The sequence below is a fragment of the Protopterus annectens genome, chromosome 11.part0, assembly GCF_019279795.1.
Source record: "Protopterus annectens isolate FY-2018-M chromosome 11.part0, PAN1.0, whole genome shotgun sequence".
NCBI classification, from domain to species: domain Eukaryota; kingdom Metazoa; phylum Chordata; order Ceratodontiformes; family Protopteridae; genus Protopterus; species Protopterus annectens.
Genome location: NC_056745.1, coordinates 551,020,591 through 551,039,850, shown reverse-complemented (window position 1 = coordinate 551,039,850; position 19,260 = coordinate 551,020,591). Strand labels below are relative to the sequence as shown.

Sequence of the window (19,260 nt, the reverse complement as noted above, 5' to 3'; positions counted from 1 at the left end):
TTCACGGGAACAGGTAGTACATCCAAAAAATGTTGTCCAACCAAATACATTTTCGTCGTGCTCCTAAACGTGAACCATTAACTGTGGATGCATCCATCGAAATGGCTGCCTAAGGTAAAACAAGGTCCATCACTGAATTCAACGAACACACGGTGGTATCTTTGCCGTCTAGGGAGCAAGGAGTTGCTGCCATACCTTCGGAAGTGTATTCAGCGTCAACAGTTATTGGTACGTCACTGCATGGTTCCTCTGAGGGAGTGGACAAGCACGTTGTGTTCGCTGACCCAGGATGCAAACCATTGCTGGAAACGTCAGACATAGGAGCTTTATTAAAGTTCCTATTAACGGATCTATTTTTATTGAACACAGTATCTCTAGGTCTGGCCCAGACAAAAATATTACCCTCAGAAAAATCTGTATAGTCTCTTTTGAGCTTATTCATTTTAACAGTTTTTAACTTATCATCACTGTCCATCAAAGAACGGTGAACTTCATCAAGTCGTTGCATGTAACCATTGCCTCTAAAGTCATTGAGCAATTTAAGTTGCAACTCATTAGTATCTTGTTTTAAGGTGGATATCTCAGGTGCAAAGAATTCATTTAAGAGTTCCATGTACTGGAAACTAGTCTTAATATTAATAAGCTGCCACGTCGCTAACAGCTCAGGAAAACGATCCCCTTGAGTGGGCATACAGAGGACTCTCATTCCTCGAGGGACTATGCCATAAGAGAGACAAGCTTCAAAATGAAAGGTTTGCCATTGAAGGCGTTGTAGCCTCCCCATTTTGTAACTATAGTCCCTGAGGAGTTCTTCAAAATTCTTATCTACTGTAGCTGGTATGGAATTACTAAGACCAGTAGCCTTTAAAGTCTCAAAACCCATCTGTAGCAGGGGGTTCTCCATAGGTATAAGATTTTTAAGACTCTTACCATTAAGGCGTTGTTGTAAGGCACCATTGTCCATAGCCTCACTCAAAAGATGTTGTTCTGTAGACATAACAGTTCAGCACCAATGAAGCACAACAGCGAAGATAAATCCAAAAACAAATGCTTGATGCTGATGTCTCAACCAAGAGGACACAGTAGAATCCACAAAAGTCAAGAAAAAGTCACTGGAAGAGTCCTGTTGCGTATCCAAAGGATTTTAATAAAATAGTATAGTAAAAACCACACAAATATCAAACAAGTTAGCGCTTTCGGGTGTTAACCCTTCATCAGACAATGAACAAATGTTACAAAGCACTATTTAAACAAAATACAACCAATTAGTGACGTACCAATAACTGTTGACGCTGAATACACTTCCGAAGGTATGGCAACAACTCCTTGCTCCCTAGACGGCAAAGATACCACCGTGTGTTCGTTGAATTCAGCGACGGACCTTGTTTTACCTTCGGCAGCCATTTCGATGGATGCATCCACAGTTAATGGTTCACGTTTAGGAGCACGACCGAAAACGCATTTGGTTGGACAACATTTTTTGGATGTACTACCTGTTCCCGTGAAAAAGAAGCAAGGAGCGTGGAAGCGCTCGTTGAGCGAGGGCAGGGACCCTCAAAAAAACGGAGGACATTGGAGTGCCTATTTCTGGTAATCATGATGCTGATGACATTGTTTTTAATTTGTCAACACATGTTTTGACCACAGATGAACTTTATGTTTTAAATAAAGGCCTGTCGTTTGTTCCTAGTAGAGAGAGTAACTATCAGGAAACAGTGATGGACCTTATGCTCTTTTGTAGGGGCATAGCACTTAAAAGTATGTTTGGCAACAATGTGGTTCAAAAGTCTGTATTAAGACAGCCCAGTACTTTTGTTCCCCCACTTACACCCTCTTTGCAATTATTTGTTAATGCTTGTGAAAAAGATTTGCTAGATTATTTTCATAAAGGACATACTCACAGGTACCATAATTTAACTTCAGCCCAGAGACAAGCTCTACATGATTTAAGTGAGAGTAGAGAAATTGTGATTAAAATGGCAGACAAAGGAGGTGCCATAGTTGTAATGGACACCACCTTTTACAATAACAAATTGAGACACATACTCTCTGACTCTTGCACTTATGTTCCTATGAATCCTTTAATGGTTAAACATCTGATAGACAAAGTCCACCAAACCATGGAACAACTTTTAAATGATATGGTTATTAGTAAGGAACTATATAGTTTCCTTAAAGTGGAAGGTGTGGTCACACCACTTTTGAAAGGGTTACCAAAGATACATAAGTCTTTGACGGACCCCCCTTTACGACCCATAGTGTCAGGTAGAAAATGGTTGACAGAAAATGCTTCCATTTGGCTAGAAATCACACTTAGACCATATGTTGAAAACATGGATAACATATTTTTAGATACGGGTGGATTTTTGAAAGCACTTGGTGAGCTAGATAAGGCTACCCCCAAGGTGTGTTACCTCATGGTCACACTAGATGTGCAGAGTCTTTTTACTGTCATCAACAATGATTATGGCATTTTGGCTATTAGCACACTTTTGAAGGATAATGGAGCTACTGATCACAATATCACCCAGATTATTACAATGTTAAATTTGGTTTTGGAGAATAATGTGTTTCTGGGCTTGAAACATATGTATAGGCAGGCACAGGGTGTAGCCATGGACACACCCTGTGCTAATTCGTATGCTAATTTAGTGCTTTCTTATTGGGAGAGCCTATATATTCTTAACAACAATGTATGGAAACCATTATCCAAACCATGGAACAACTTTTAAATGATATGGTTATTAGTAAGGAACTATATAGTTTCCTTAAAGTGGAAGGTGTGGTCACACCACTTTTGAAAGGGTTACCAAAGATACATAAGTCTTTGACGGACCCCCCCTTTACGCACGGATGATACATGGGCTTGAAACATATGTATAGGCAGGCACAGGGTGTAGCCATGGGCACACCCTGTGCTAATTCTTATGCTAATTTAGTGCTTTCTTATTGGGAGAGCCTATATATTCTTAACAACAATGTATGGAAACCATTTATAGGACTTTATAAGCGTTTCGTTGATGATGTTTTTATTTTGTGGAAGGGGGACAGTACTACATTAGAACTTTTCATTACATTTCTACATTCCACCACTGAATTTTTTAGGTTCACAAAGGAAACATCTTATAACAAAATAGATTTTTTGGATGTTTCAATAACACAAACTACTCTAGGTTTCTCAACAACACTGCATAAGAAGGAATGTTGGAAAAATACATTTTTGACTTTCGACAGCATGCGTCCGCGTTACACTTTTTCAAATATAGTGCATGGACAACTGGCTAGGATACCTAGGTTATGCACGGATGATACTTGTTTTGATGGGGAACTAGACAATATGGAAGGTTTATTTATTGACCGGGGTTATAATGAAGCCTTTGTTAAAGGTATTTTAGAGAAAAATAAAGGAAAAAGGGGGCATAAATATAAGCCTTGGCTGCATCGATCAGATAGTAGATTTAACTCATCTCTTAAGACAACAGTTCATGATGTTAGATCTAAGGTTATGCTCACATATAGTAGCAGTACTAAAGACATTAGTGGGATAATAAAGAAAAACTGGAATATTCTTACCAGTGATGAAAAGATTAACACCATTGTTGGTCCCTCCCCTATGTTTGGTTTTAGGAAAAATAAGTGTTTAAAAGATATTTTATGTGGGGAACAGGTTACTGATCATGTCACCCCTATTTTACAAATAGGTAGTAAGCCATGTGGCTCTTGTAAGGCCTGTCCTTTCATCCTTCAGGATACTACCTTTGTTCATCCCATTACTAATAAAGTATTCACACTAAAAGCTAGGGCTACTTGTAGAACCAAAGATATAGTATATTTGGCCAATTGTAAGTCTTGCCCATGTCTTTATGTGGGTAAGAATAACAATATGTTTAAAATAAGGATTCTACAACATTTATCCAGTATTAGGAACAATGACATGCACAATGCGCTCTTTAGACATGTTAAGGATAATCCTACTCATTGCTTTGGCTTCAGGGCCATAGTAAATGTGAGATTGAACAAGAGGGGAGGGGACATTAAACAATATACTGAGTTAGTTGAATCTAGGAAGATCATAGAGTTCACTGCACACAGGAACCCAGGTTGAAATGATGTAGTACCTATTAAGCCCACCTTAAGAAATAGGCGGGTCTTTTATTAACTTTTGATTGGTTGTATTTTGTTTAAATAGTGCTTTGTAACATTTGTTCATTGTCTGATGAAGGGTTAACACCCGAAAGCGCTAACTTGTTTGATATTTGTGTGGTTTTTACTATACTATTTTATTAAAATCCTTTGGATACGTAACAGGACTCTTCCAGTGACTTTTTCTTGATACTTGTTGCAGTTATGAGAGGTAGAGGGAGAGATATGTAGACATATTGCAGTATATGCTTATTTGTTGATGGGGAAAAAGGATAAAGCAAACACAATCAGTCAGTGCATCACTCCCTAATGTTGCACTGCAGCATTACTAATGGAAAAATGAATCCATTCACCTGGGGTGGGAATAAAACACACAGCCTTCTGATCTTCCAATACCAAAGGCAAGTTTGCTGCCTGTTGAACTGCTGGCATGTTTATGGAACATTAAGCTGTCCTTTCATTATAAAGATGAGGCTTTCTGTCGCATTGTGTTCTCAACTGCTTGATTTGTGCCTCTGAGTGTTGTCTTGTTTTTTTCACTACTTAACAGCATTTGGATTGCTTAGACATACCCAAAGTTTTCTCAAGTTACAAGATTTCTGATATTGCATATTCTGTATGTACGCACCTGTGTGCGGCTGTTTGCTTTTAGATACGACATGTCCTTTTACCTAACTGCTGCTGTTATTTATTGGGGATGACTTCAGTAGTATTCCAGAGGAGATAAGGATAGCATTTTGTATTGAGGGAAGTGCAGAAATCAGGGAAGTTCTGAGGAAGTATATGAAAAAGAGACAGTTTAACCCCCCCCCTATTTTTTGTGCAATCTTTCGAATATAAAATTAACCCTAAGTGATGCATTAGTGCAGATTTATCAATACTGTGTTTGTGTGTGTGTGTGTGTGTGTGTGTATATATATATATATATATATATATATATATATATATATATATATATATATATATATATATATACACTCCCAGTCAACAAATGTAAATAAATAAATGTGTGTGTGTATAAATAAATGTGTGTGTGTGTGTGTGTGTGTGTGTGTGTGTGTGTGTGTGTGTGTGTGTGTGTGTGTGTTGGATTGTTTTATAGCTCACTAAAATAAAAATATATTGGGCCATTCTGCACCAATTTGTATAATACTCATGATTAATTTGCATCTGCCACTTTGCATTCAATAAAGTATTAATGTTTTCCATTACCATCTTACAGCAAACTTAAGGTATGCAGTAGAGATGCTGCTCAAAAAAGGACCAGGACTGGAGACTGACCGAAGATCACAGTTCATTGCATTCAGAATGTAAGAGAACATATTTTCTATGAAGTGTTGTTATTTAAATATTTTAAACATTTTAGCTTCTGAATCTGATAACTTCTTAATGACTCTGTTTTTGCTTCCTGATGGCATTTGGGATCTGATGACTTTGGGGGGATTGTATGCCTGCTTTTTGTAGGTATTTATCTACTAGACATAATGATGGGTTTATTCTGATGTATTTGCTTATCTTCAGAAAATAAACACCTAATAAAACTAGTTGGATGTGATCTTGTGAGTTTTAGTTCTATGTATTAGTTTCAGCTGACATCCCAAATACATGCTGTAGGTGACCTGAGCTTGTCAGTAGGTGTGGATGCACTATATGGGTGGTATTCATAGTCCTGTCCTCTCAAATGCATGAAGCAAATCACTGAATAGTGCCACCACACCAGTGCTTAAATAAGCCAATTACAACTGAGCTGTGCTTTTTTTTTTACAAGTTCTTAGCCTTCCCTGGGAATGCTCAGTACTGTCTCTCCTATCTGAGTCTGTGTAAACTGATAAGAAAGGAGTTAAGATATATTTGTAAATTTCACAACTATTGCGCACATGCTTTACATGTACATTAAGTAAATTAATGATGTTGCCTAATTTCAGCAGCCTGCAGCAAGCACGGACTTGCATGAATCTCCAGGAGAATTTGCACTGCTTTTTTGTTCATTGCTTCTGGCTGGCAGCTTACCAGAACATTTTAAGCAATTAACTCTGAAGGTGTCCTTATATGGACACACTGTTCTGGAGTTTATAAGTTTGAAAAGGGGAAGGATAGGTCAGTTGGAAAATTGGAGAGTGCAGACAAAGGGAACACAAAAGAAATACATTAAGAGGGTTATGTTAGAAAAGGTGGAAGAGAATGCGTAATATTCTTTTTTTTTTTTTTTGGGGGGGGGGGGGTAGTATTCAGCTTTTCCAAATAATTTTATAAGGGAAGTTGGGAAAGAAAAAAGAAAGAGGAGTGTGTTTAAGAAAGACCTGAAAATGTTGGAGGCCAGAGACACAGCCATGATAATCGTTATGAATGTTGGTAAACAGTGACAACTCTAATGCAGGTAATGTTGCAGTGTGATGTATCAATGGGTCTCCATATGGAGGAGCAGCAGATGAAGCAGAATACATGTAAAGATGATATGTCACAGGAAAATGTTCTGGAATATCTTTTAGAAGACTTGCTGGAAACGAGAAGCAAAGATGGTGATCTCAGTCCAGAAGAAATTTATTTAAGAGAAGATCTGCTTGATGTAATGCAGATGGACAGACACATTAGGATCAATGAAAGAAGCATTTTTCAGAAAGTAAATAAGACCCAAAATTTTAAAAGATTGGTAAAACGGATGAACATGGTAATCGGGACAATTAAGAGAATTTCATTTGATGTTACAGAAATAAATAGGACATATTACTATGCAGCTAAACCAGTAACAGTGTTACCACAAAAACTTAGAGTAACAAAGGAAAGGAATAAGTAAAATACCACCATGGAAACATGAAACAGAGAAAACCATAAAGCAATAAAGACAAAAGCATCACTGTTAGAAGAATATTGAAAAGGGAACAGTTTATCAAAAATACTTGGAAAGACTGACGTGATAAAAGCAATGCACAGTATTAAAGTAAACCAAGATTTATCACACATTATTTCCAATAATTAACTGAAAATATTAGCACAAGCAGAAGAACTTGGAAGGTATATAGATAAATACAAAGGAAAAGTATAGAATAAGCAAATCATTGATAGAGAAATGTGCAACAAATCAAAAGGAATAGAAACACCATGAAAAAAGAAGAAATAGGTATGTTTTGTAAAAGTATTTTGAAGACCCTGTTGAACATAACAAAATTCCTGAACAGGATAGAAGTGTTAAAAGTAAGAAGGTGTAATATAGAGGACATCAAATGGGATGACGTACTTGTCAGAGAAACTGGGACAAAATTAAGAAAAGCCCTTAACTAGAAAACCCCAGACTCAGGTGCAGTACCTGACTTCTGGCTAAAGGGATTAACATATTTAAAGATTTAGCCTTGAGTAAAAATTACTTATAGACATCTTCCAAACAGACACAAACCTGGTTAACAACAGAAAAACAATAGTCAGATTGGTCAATAGTTTGAGACCTGCCAGTTTTAAGCAGCTGATGTGGTCTTTCCTGTAGGCCTAGATGTAGTTAGGCCTGATCCCTTTGGCCTTGAATCCTTGACCTGAGGCTTTGACTCAAACAAACTTGTTTTTTTCCTTTGGGAGTGATGGCTCTGCCTTACTAACTTTGGCATCAGATCCGAAGGGTTGAATGATTTTTGGCTCCCACCCCTGCCTTGACCTTTTTTCACTCTGGTGGTCTTGAAGCCAACTGTTTGGGGCTGGGGTTTCCAGGTCTAGTTCGATGCTTCAGCTTTCATAGTCATCCCTCCGCTTGGCATTTCAGCTCTCAATCATGGCAGTGGGGCAGTCAGAAGTGGCTCCATAGTCTAGTATGTCCTTGGAGTCTTCTGATCAGTGGTGCAAACTTCAGGAGATCTGCTTCAGTGTCTGTCTTTGAAGTTATAGAAAGGATGTTCTCCTGCTCAGAGGTGGAATGGTCAGTACCAACCATCACCCACCCCCCCCCATCATCTGTGCCTGTGCACTCTCATCAACCTGCTCAAGGACAGCTCACTCCAGTTGGCCTGCAAACTATCCTGTATCCAGGAACCCTACCTCTTCCACTTCTCCCCCAGATTTCTCCTGGCAGGAAGGTAATGGAAAGAGGTTGTGTAAAAGGAAGCACCTGGACTCCCACTTGGAATCCTTCACCAAGTATACCAACCTGCTCGAAGGAGAGGGTTCCCTGAAATCTCCCCATGATGATGATGATGATGATAATGATGCCTGTTTTGGTGACCTAATGGAGCTGCTTTGCCAACACATGAGTTAGATGGCCAAAGCCTGAGTTGATGTTTCTGGTGGCATTTGGGGGTGGGCCCTTTCACATTCACATGGACACATTTATTGACTTGGTGTCTTGGAGGGCCTGGAAGGGAGCCCAATATGGTGGAACCAGTTCACAAAAAGCCTGATAAAATCTTGGCCCCTTACAAGTACTAACAGCATTGGAGTAAGGGTCCTACCACTGAAGCTACTGTGGTGTCACCAAGAAGGACATCTTGGAGGAGAGTTCATTGGTCCCCCCCCCCCAAGTAGGAAGTCTAGGACATTGGACTGGTTAGGGAAATACTGCTACGCATCAGCCATTTTTACACTGTTAGCATTAAATTACCCGGCTCACTTGAGAAGACTTCAGTGAATCATTGTGTCTGAAGTGTCAAGATTGGTTAAGATGCAACAAACACCAGACTCTGAAAAGACTCTTGGGATTTGGATGTCCATGTCTAATATGTCCATGCATTTCTTTTCCAGTGCAGCCAGTGGCATGTACTGGTTGACTGGTGCCTGCATTGCCATGAGAAACTATGCTTAGATGAGATTGTGTAACTTTGTAGACTTCTTCAAGGTATCCTTTATTAATGCCCCCTATGATGGCTCTTCACATTTTAGGGCTAAGGTTAAAAGACACTTTAGCCAGGAGAGAGCAGGAAAGAAGATGCATTTTGCTACCCCCCAGTGTACCTTCTTCAGAAGCTAGAAGGGAAAATGTCGCTTCTTTAGAAAAGCACAGCAGTCATTTCAAGATGCTCCTGCCAAAGGTTCCCTCAGGGCAAAAGGAACCAGAATGTGGTCTGCAAAACTAGGGCTTCCTTAGAACCTTTTCCATGAGGCCCTTGCAGCTCTCCTGAAGGGTTACCCAGCTCTCCTGCTGTGGAGGCAGTCGAGGGTCACTTAGCACTGGAAACTTGAGAGGGCATCATCTCAGATGCATGGGTGTTGAGTTGTATCCGAAGACTACACAATTTCATTTTTATTTCATTAAAAGAAAATACCAAATGCCTTCCGGATGTGCCATCCTATCAGAGAAGAGATGCAGCTATCAAAACCCAAAAGCTGTTAGAAAATTTGAGTCATCCAAGAGGTCCCACGAAACCAATGCAGATCTTGGGTCTATTCCGGTTCATTTTTGGTCGCAAAGTGCAACAAGGGCCTCAGACCAGTTTTGTATTTAAGCAGAGTGAATCACTTTGTAAAATAGACCCAAGTTCCAGAGGACCACAGAGCAGTCCAGTCTACTTCTGTTGAGGAAGGACGACTGGCTGTGTTCAACTGACCTCAAGGATGCCTACCATCATGTAAAGATGAGGTAGTCCAGGAGGTTTCTGTGTTTCTGGCTGGGAGCCAATCATTACCAGTTCGGAATGCCACCCTTTGGTCTCACCACTGCCCCCTGGGGGGTTCCCATATGCATGGCAGTTGTGACAGCCTACCTCGGGCTGCAGGGTTTTCAGGGATTCCCTCACCTGGAAGATTGGATACTCACTGCTTCCACAAGGGCATCGCTAGTCAGGACCATAGCCTCTACTCCAACTGTATATTTCCTTAGGGATCACTGTAAACTGTTAGAAGTCCAGCCCTCTGTCAGTACAGGATTTGGAGTTCATAGGCTGCCAGTTGAACACAGTATCTCAGATTACAAAACTTCCACCTCTGATTATCTATCCTTCATTCTCAGGCCAGTTTTGTACTCTTACAGGAAATATCTGGCTTCCCTGGATGTTGTTCTTGTTTCACTGTTGCATTCATCACCTGTGGGTTATCCCTGCTGTGGTAGCCCTCGGAAGGCCCGAATACCAGAGTCAATGTTTTTCTGCTTCTGCTGCAGTCACCTGTAGTCTGATGTCAGGTTGTCAATGTTATAAAGCAAGGCAGCTGATGTCATTCCATCAGTCTTTCTTGCCGTGGAACCTGTAGCAGAAACAGTTTGCACGAATGCTGGTTGGTCGCTACCAGAGTTTGAATTTCAGCAGAAAACCTCTAAAGCTATGTACCCCATTGGGGACCTTTTTTCTTGCACTAACCGATATCCGAAAAAGTTAGCAAATGTCTCGTCTGTTGAAAGCAGACCCCACATTGAGACTTCCATTCTTACTGCGTTACTTGTTTAGGCCCAGACCATGGCACCCCCCCGTTGCCGATTCTGTGCCCTCTTTAATGCGAGAACCATTCTTTGTAGAGCTCATATTGTAGACAGCTATTTTCGTGTTCTGTCTTTGCATTCCAATATGGCATCCGTCAGATGACAATCTGTGGACATTCTGAAAAAAACACAGAGATAAAGATAGAGACAGACCACACAAGACTAAGCCTTCTGACAATGCTACTGCTAAGCAGGTTGTCAGTTCTCCGGAATTCAGTGAGGCACTTTCGCAGCCCCTGATGCCCGATTTAGATATCTACACAGGCCTCTACCGAGACCCTTTCGGAGTCCAGTATGTCACAGAAATTTTCTTCGTCCTCCGATCCTTTGGGTGTCTCTGCCTCGGTTGGGTCCAGAGCTGCAACACCGGCACCGACTTCTGAGGAGGCCTTTCGCACTACAGAATCTAGACAAAAAACGATGTATTTTCATCCGACTACCATTTCTCTCAGACCAATGGATTCTGTCAGGCCTAGAAGCCAAGCCACTCCTAGAAAATCTGCTTCTAGCCACCATCTTGCTCCTGCTCCACCACCCCAAGCACAAATGCTTAAAATGGAGGAGGATCTCGTATCCCTTATCTGGGGTAGTCAGGCCACAACTTCTAAAAGAAAAAGGCACCCTTCTCCTGAAATTGACAGAACAGGAATCTGACTTCAGATTTTCAGCAACCTCTGACTACTTATGAGGATTCGGATGGAGAGGAATCCATCCCTTCTGCCTCCCCTCCAGAGGACCTTTCCTTTGCGAAAACCCTTCACACCCTCAGGGAACATTTCCAGTGGGAATCTCAGGACTTCCCCCAGTCTAAAAAAAAAACTTAGAGAGTTTCTGGACCTCCCCCAGCACAAACCCTTGGCCATCCCCCCTATTTTCGAAGTGGTGGATGATGTTTTCCATGAATCCAGCTAAGCCCCGGACTCCCTCCCATCTGCTCCCAGTAAACCTGACAGATATTAGAGTACCGAATTCTCACAAATACCTGTACAGAAATCCTGCTGCAGGCCCAGAGGTCATTACACAGGGACCTAAAGGAGCTAAAACTAGTGCTGCCAAGAATCCTATTCCTTCTGACAAGGACTCCAGAACTCTGGACAGATGAGCAGTTCCATATGTTAAAATATCAGCAACACAGTTTGGATCTATTAAAACAGAAGATTACTACCTTTCCTGACTGTGCCAATTCAAAGGGGTTAGCAGATTTATTGCACTCTGCTTGACAAGTGGCCAAACACTCATTACACTGAGGATAGGAGACCCTAGAACCCTCTAGCAGGGCAGCAGTGACAGGATCTGTTATTAGTGACATGCTTGGCTGAAGGAACAACCTCTCCCTGATCATGTCAAGTCAAAACATATTGATGCACCCCTGCATAAGGAGTGGCTTGGTTGGAGAAAAAGCAGAAGGGGTGCTTAAAAAAATGGAAGACAAAGCAAAATCTATGCAAACGGTAAAATATTTATTTCAGGTTCAACCTCCCAGGTTCAGCAGGAACTTTCCCTCTAAGCACTGGTCCTTCCCTGCACCTAGCAGACAGGGCCAAAGTAAACCCCGCAGGGACAGACAATCCAGGGCCCCTATCCCAGGACCAGCAGAGAAGCAAACTGTGGACCACTTCCGCCACAAAGGCAGGGAGTTCTAAGCCACCCTTCTATGGAACAAACTCACAATGACTCCCCATCCACCCTCTGCCCTCCCTTCACTCCCCAAAAACTAGGAGGAGGTTAGTTTTCTGTAAAAAAGGACCAATGGGTCTTAAAGATTTTTCAGGGATACAAATTCTCTTTCAGCGATCTCCCAATTCCAGGAGAGTACCCAGACTTACCTCCAAATCAGTGGGCAGAGGCATTCAGACAGGTCAAAACTGTCATCTCCCAGGGAGGAGTAGAACCTGTCCCCTCAGATCAAACAGGCAAAGGCTTTTATTCCAGACAATTCCTTGTTCCCAGAAAAGAGGGCACTTGGTGCCCCATCCTGGATCTATCCATTCTGAACACCTCCCTGGTTGTCCGCAGATTCAAAATGCTAACCTTGCAGCAGCTGCTGCCTATGCTAGCAAACAATGCCTGGCTAGTGACCCTAGACCTAAAAGATGCCTACCTCCACATCCCCTTAAAGGAATCATGCAGGAAATTCTTGTGCTTTAGAGCAGGATCACACCACTTTCAGTTCTCTGTGCTGCCCTTTGGTTTATCTACTGCACCCAGAGTATTCACCAAATGCTTAGCCCTGGCCATAGCATTTTGCAGACAGAGAAATATACAGATTTTCCCTTACCTGGACGACTGCCTCATTCAGGCAGAGTGCAAAGAAAAGCTGCTCCAGGACCCTTCTATTTGTCAAATCCCTCCTAACTTCCCTAGGGTTCACCATCAACATGAAGAAATCAAAGCAAGCCTCCACCAGGAAGATCATTTTCTTGGGCGCTCTCCTAGACACAGCATCACAAATGGCCTTACTATCCCCAGAAAAGCAGAGCTTCCTGCCTCTCTGCTTTACCCAGCTGGCTTCCAGAAGTCACCTCACTGTGAGGAAGTTCCTGCAAACCCTGGGATACATGACAATCTTGCATCCTTTTAATTCCTCTGACCAGGCTTCACATGAGAAAACTTCAGTGGTATCTAAAGAACCTTTGGTTCCAGCACTGTCAGTCTCTGGAGACCTCTCTCCCTCTGATCCCATGTATAAGGGCCGAGTTTCTCTGGTGGGCAGAGGCCTGTGCCAAGAACAAGGGCCATACCTTCATCCTCCTCCCTACCGTCTGGACTATCACCACCGATGACTCAGACATTGCTTGGGGCACTCACCTAGCATGCAGGTGCACCCAAGGTCTTTAGGATGCCCAGCAGCTTCACTTGCACATCAACCAGAAAGAAATTGTGGCAGTGCAAAATGCTCTGACTTCCTTCCAACCCCATCTCAGGCCAGGGGTCCTCCTTATAAAAAGAGACAACACCCCAGTAAGGTGGTACATCAATAAGCAGGGGGGCATCCAATCTTACCCCCTGTGCAGGTTAGCCATGAGTCTGTGGCTTACAGCCATCTCCACGGTGCTACACCTAATTGCCCAATACTTACCAGGAATCAACAACACACTGGCAGACCACCTAAGCAGAAACTTACTGGACCCCCATGAATGGCAGCTTCACAGAGAAATCTTTCTGCCGATCACCCAGGAATGGGGGACCACATAGGTGGACCTCTTTGCCTGGCACCTCAACCACCAGTTGCACAAGTTTTGTACCAGAGAGTATCACCTCCTAGAATGGAAGGTGGATGCCTTGACCTTCCCCTGGAGCTCCCTCTTTGTGTACGCAAATCCTCCTCTGCCCCTTATTCCCAAGTTCTGATCAAAATAAGAGAGGAGAGACCAAAGGCCATCCTCATCTCTCCAGATTGGCCCAGACAGCATTGGTACCCCTTACTATGCAGTCTGACCTTACAGCCCCCAAAGCTGCTTCTCGTAAGGTCAGACCTCTTGACCCAGGAGAGGGGGAAGGTACTTCACCCAGACCTACAGACTCTCAAACTTTCAGCATGGCTCATACACTAAAAACTAAGAAGAGGTCACTGTTAAGCAAACAGGTCCTGGAAATCGTCACAGAGGCCAGCAGGCCCAGCACAAACAATCGTATGCAGGAAAATGGAAAAGATTCTGCTCCTGGAAACAATCAAAAGGGGGCAGTACCTCCCAACCTTCCATCCTGGATTACTTAGAGTTGCTCAATAGTGGCCGTTCCTTCTCCTCTGTTAAAACCCATTCCTCTGCCATCTCTGCCCATTATGATTCAGACCCACCTCTCTTCTCTCATTCTTTAATTTGGCAATTCCTCAGAGGGCCTTCTAATATCAGGCCTCCCAGAAGACCTCCTACTCCACCCTGGGACCTGTATTATGTGTTCGAAAGGAGGTAAGGTTAGCTTCTCTAACTTGCCGCTTCAACAGAATTGATATACCTCTCCTGGAAGACTGACTTCCTACTAGCTATCACCTCAGCCAGAAGGGTCTCAGAACTTCAAGCTCTCATGGCTGTCGAGCCCTTCACACTTTTCCATGCAGACAGAGTCTCCCTGAGGACTAATCCCTCCTTTATGCCCAAGGTGGTATCTGATGTGACCCTTGACCAGGCCATACACCTTCCCACCGTCTTTCCCAACCCTCAAAAGAAAGGGGAAAGAATTCTACACTCACTAGACGTGCACAGACCACTCCGATACTATCTGGACTGCACTAAGCCATTCAAAATAAACTGACGAGCTTCTTGTAAACTTTGCCCCAGGGGCAGAGGGGAAGCCCATCTCCAAACAAACCATTTCCAAATGGATTTCACACTGTATCCATTTTTGCTACAGACTACATGGGAAACCCATCCCTAAGTCGATCTGTACCCACTCCACTAGGGCAACCTCCACTTCCACTGCCTTCTTCAGAGGAGTACCTACCAGGGACATATTGGAAGCAGCCACCTGGACCTCTGTCCATACCTTTACAAAGCATAACCACCTACCTCTCTTTTCTAAGTGTAGGGCAGGGTTTGCCTCTGCAATTCTGCAGGGCCTCCTGACCCATAGCTAGGACTCTACCTATCCTTCCACCCTTTACCTCAGCTTTGGGAATCCTCCCACAGGTGATGACTGCAACAGTGAAACATGAAGAACATAGTACAGTTGTGTACACTTACCATAAATGTAGATGTTTGAGTGTACCCACTGTTGCAGTCTTGGTTTCCCTCCCTCCATCCCCCATTTCACATCTTCCCCTAGGGGGACACATGCTTCCCAAGGTGGCTGTTAGCCACAGGACCCCTTCTCTCTTTTCTCCTTGTGCTTCTGACGGGTTAGGGCAAGAAAGACTGATGTAATGACATCGGCTGCCTTGCTTTATAGTACTGACATCCTGATGTCAGACTGCAGGTGACAGCAGCCAGCGCACAAAAACATTGACTCTGGTATTCGGGCCGGTCGAGGGCTACCACAGCAGGGATAACCTGCAAGTGATGACTGCAACAGTGAATACACTCGAACATCTGCATTTATGGTAAGTGTACACAACTGTACTTGCTTGAATGAAAAAAGACTATGTATTATACAAAGTAAGTAAAGAAAGGGAAAACATTCTGTATTATTTATAGTGCCAAAACCTTATAGGACATTTGCAATGAAACTACCCTATACTTATGTGTCAAGGTCACTCAGTAATAGAAAAAAATAATACAAGAGGTATAGCCAGATTTTACTGGCTGAATGTAATTAAAAAGATAGAAAATTCCTACAGTTGTCTAGAATGCTGGAAAACTGTACCGCATCCTGTTTTTGAGTCCATGGATACCAGTGGCCATCATACAGTTGCCATCTGAACTTATTTCTGTGGATATTATGGCACCAGTAGTAATATTTAACAGTAGATATCAGGAAATTACTAGTAGTTGTAGACTATGCTAGAACATTTCCAGAATCAGTGCCATTATGAAAAGCTAATAAGGCTGTTAACAACTGGTACTGCTATTCTCTAGAGTACTCCATTTATGTCGAGGGTATTGCATCATTTATGCCAAATGCTTTAAAGTCAAACAGTTGCAGACATCTGTCTACTGTTGTTGACACAGATGGAAAGAATTGGGACCATTTGTTAACCTGCTTACCATTTGAGCCATTCAGCATGATTGAAAGAGTAAATGCAGTAAACTAAAAAGTTAAGACATTCAGAAAAGAGAAAGAACAAATTCTGCAGTGAGCTTGCAAACTAAAGTTCATAGAGGAAACAGCAGATAATCTCTTCCTTAATTGCTGTTTGGGGAATCCTTGAAACACAAAAGCAAGGAAGCAAGACAATTTCACTAAAGAATTAGAGTGGAGAATACTAAACTGATATAAAGTATCGAAATTAAACTGATAAAAAATAATGTTTAGACAATTTGTGATAACACCTAAACTTTACAGAGTCACAAAAATAATGAGAGTTCAAAAGGTGTTCAAGTTGAGTGACAAAAGTCACAAAATGAAAGGAACAATGTCGCATGAGTTTTTTCTTAAAGCTTAGATTCTATAACAATTTTCAAAAACTAAACAGTATATCAAAATTTGGTAACAATCCCATTTCCAGAATTGGTGAGTTGATAAAGAACCTAGGATAGCAGAATACTTGACATCACTTGACTAGATGAAGAGCTACTTGCAGATACTTCTTATCCTCTCTGTCAAAGCCAAAATGACCTTTCTAATTCTTGATGGTCTATGTCAGTACACATGTTAACATTTCTCCTACATGGGGCTCCAACTGCCTTAAGTGACCGATGGATAAAATACTGAAGCCTTTCTCCCACTGTGCTGCATGATACATGGATGACACAGTCATTCATTTGTAAGACTGGAAGTCTCATTTAACCCAAACCGCAGGAGTTGTTAGAATCCATAGAAAGGATGCATTTAATTGTAAATGCTATGAAGAGTAAAATGAGTATGTAGAAGCCAAGTTCTTGGGATACCTATTATGAAGGGGGATGGTGGTAAGACCACAACTAATAAAAACAGAGGCTATAAAATAATGGCCTCTATCCTCCACTAAAAGGCAGATGAAGGCTTTTCTTGGACTAGCCAACTGCTACAAAATCATTGTGCCTCATTTTGTGACTGTTTCCTATCCTTTGACAGCTCTCACAAAAGAGAAAGTTTCCGTCAAGGTAAAGTGGTCTCTTATGGCAGACAGGGCATTTAATGAACTAAAAATTATCTATATTTTGAATCTGTATTACTAAGTCCTGATCTTACTAAAAAAATCACAATATATGCTCACCATCACAGTGGGAACATCCTGTGTGCTGTATCAAATGGAGGTTGAGTAACATAGAAAGGAGATAGTCCTGCACTGAAAGAGTCACCATCAATAAATGGGTATCTTGAAGTGCTGTTTGTTAGGTAGGCACTTCATTTTGGTAACTGATCATGCCCTATTTCAGTAGCCAAGTTGGCAGACTGGTGGCAACATGAAGTTGTGGCAGTGGGCACTATTGCTTTAGTCCTTTCAATATACAGTGACCCACATCCCTGACCCAGCCGACACAAAAGTTGGTAGGCTTCCAAGATCCAACAGCCTATTGTTGAAAGTCCAAACCCTATGGTTGTATGATAGGGAATAGTTCCAGCATGTGTACAAAAGCAATGTGCCTTTAAATCTGAGCTGCAGTTTGGTGTGTGGGAGCATTCCAGCAAACAACTAGTCATGAAACACCTGTGTATTATCCTGTAATGAGGACGTAATTATCAGTTACCATGGTTTAAAAGGAGAATGCCATTTCCAAGGATATCAGGAAGTTAGTTCCTGTTCTGGAAGATCTTCTGAAAGGAAGACCATGGAAACCTGGAGTAGGTTGTGTCATTCAGGGCTTAATCGTGTAGTGCACTAAAGGAGATTAAGTGTGATACACAGGTGGGACTGAGACCAGGTTGGGGCTTTCTTTCATGGAGGGGCTGTGTAGACTGTGTAATCATAGTAGGTACTGTTTTGTGTAATTGTAAGGGAAAGGGCTGTGTTTATTTCATTTTGGGACTGAAAAGCCAAGAAATGCTGTTATTTTTGTTTCATTTTTTAAACTAAGAAGGCAAGAAATGTATTTATTTTCATTTCCTGATTGATTGTGTACAATATACAATATACATCAGGTTTTTGATGTTACCAGGTTCCCTTGCACTTTGTAATATGTGTGTATACATATTTACTCAGAGTGAGTGAAAAAAGAGAGAGAGATACAGCACAACCATAGAAGTCCACCGTTATATCCACTCTTATCTACTCTTAGGAATGTATATTTATATATATACATACCACTTTATTGATAACTAGTCAAGTTTAGTACTTGTCAAGTGTAGGAAGAATTGAATCATGTAACATCAAATATGTGATAAGTGGGGAATGTAGTAATACTTAAACTTCTGTTTATACCAAACGTATCAACATTGGTGTTGAGTGAGTACATGCAAGTGTTCAAGGGTTATTAGAGTAAGAACTAAGGAAAGAGATAGATGTCTTTTTAAGGTTGGTTTGTGTGTGTGTGTATATATATCTTGTGTGTGTGTGTGTGTGTTTAGTAATCTAATGTGCAGAGTTGGAGTTAAGGGCAGGTTAGGGTTAGCATATGTAATTAAGTTGATGTGGGAAGGGGGAAATTAAGTGCAATGTCTTGACTAATGGCAGAGAACTACAAGGACTACTAGACTTGGGCGGTATGGTTATGCTTATAAAGGAGCAGTATGTATGTAAACAAAATACCAATAAAAAGAAAGCAGTTGATGTAGTTCATTCGTGGAGACAGGAATCAATATCACATTACTTGAGGAGAAATATGAACTGTTTTTGGGAAGGTTAGTTCATTCTATGGATATCGTTTCCAATTTATTGCATGCTATGAGAACGATTTCAAGCACTTCAAAGATTTGTAGAGACAGTGGGTAGATGGTAATCTTTTTAAGAGACATCCTTGGCATTGTGGAGTTGAAACCTAGTGAATACGCCTACACTTCTACCTAACATAGAAAAAGGGAAGAATTGTTTCTAATAGCTTTAGAATATGTGAAAGGTTTAGAAATTCATAAAATTCTCATGTTCCAAGAACTTTTTTATTAAGTTATGTACTTTAAGTTTGAAATATCCATGAATGGGAGAGCTTTGAGGTTGTCTGTATTCTTTAATGTGATTGTGCCATAATTTAACCCACAGTGGGAACCAATCATTG

The 19,260-nt window shown here is 41.5% G+C and overlaps 1 protein-coding gene across 1 annotated transcript in view; it reads left to right on the top strand.

The window, feature by feature from the left end:
• Nucleotides 1–19,260, top strand: part of HELB (DNA helicase B) — a 1,552,493-nt gene that overhangs the window by 992,922 nt on the left and 540,311 nt on the right. Inside the window, exon 8 of the mRNA XM_044088061.1 lies at nt 5,366–5,453. Within this exon, the coding sequence (XP_043943996.1) occupies nt 5,366–5,453 (88 nt within the window). The remainder of the gene's footprint in view (nt 1–5,365; nt 5,454–19,260) is intronic.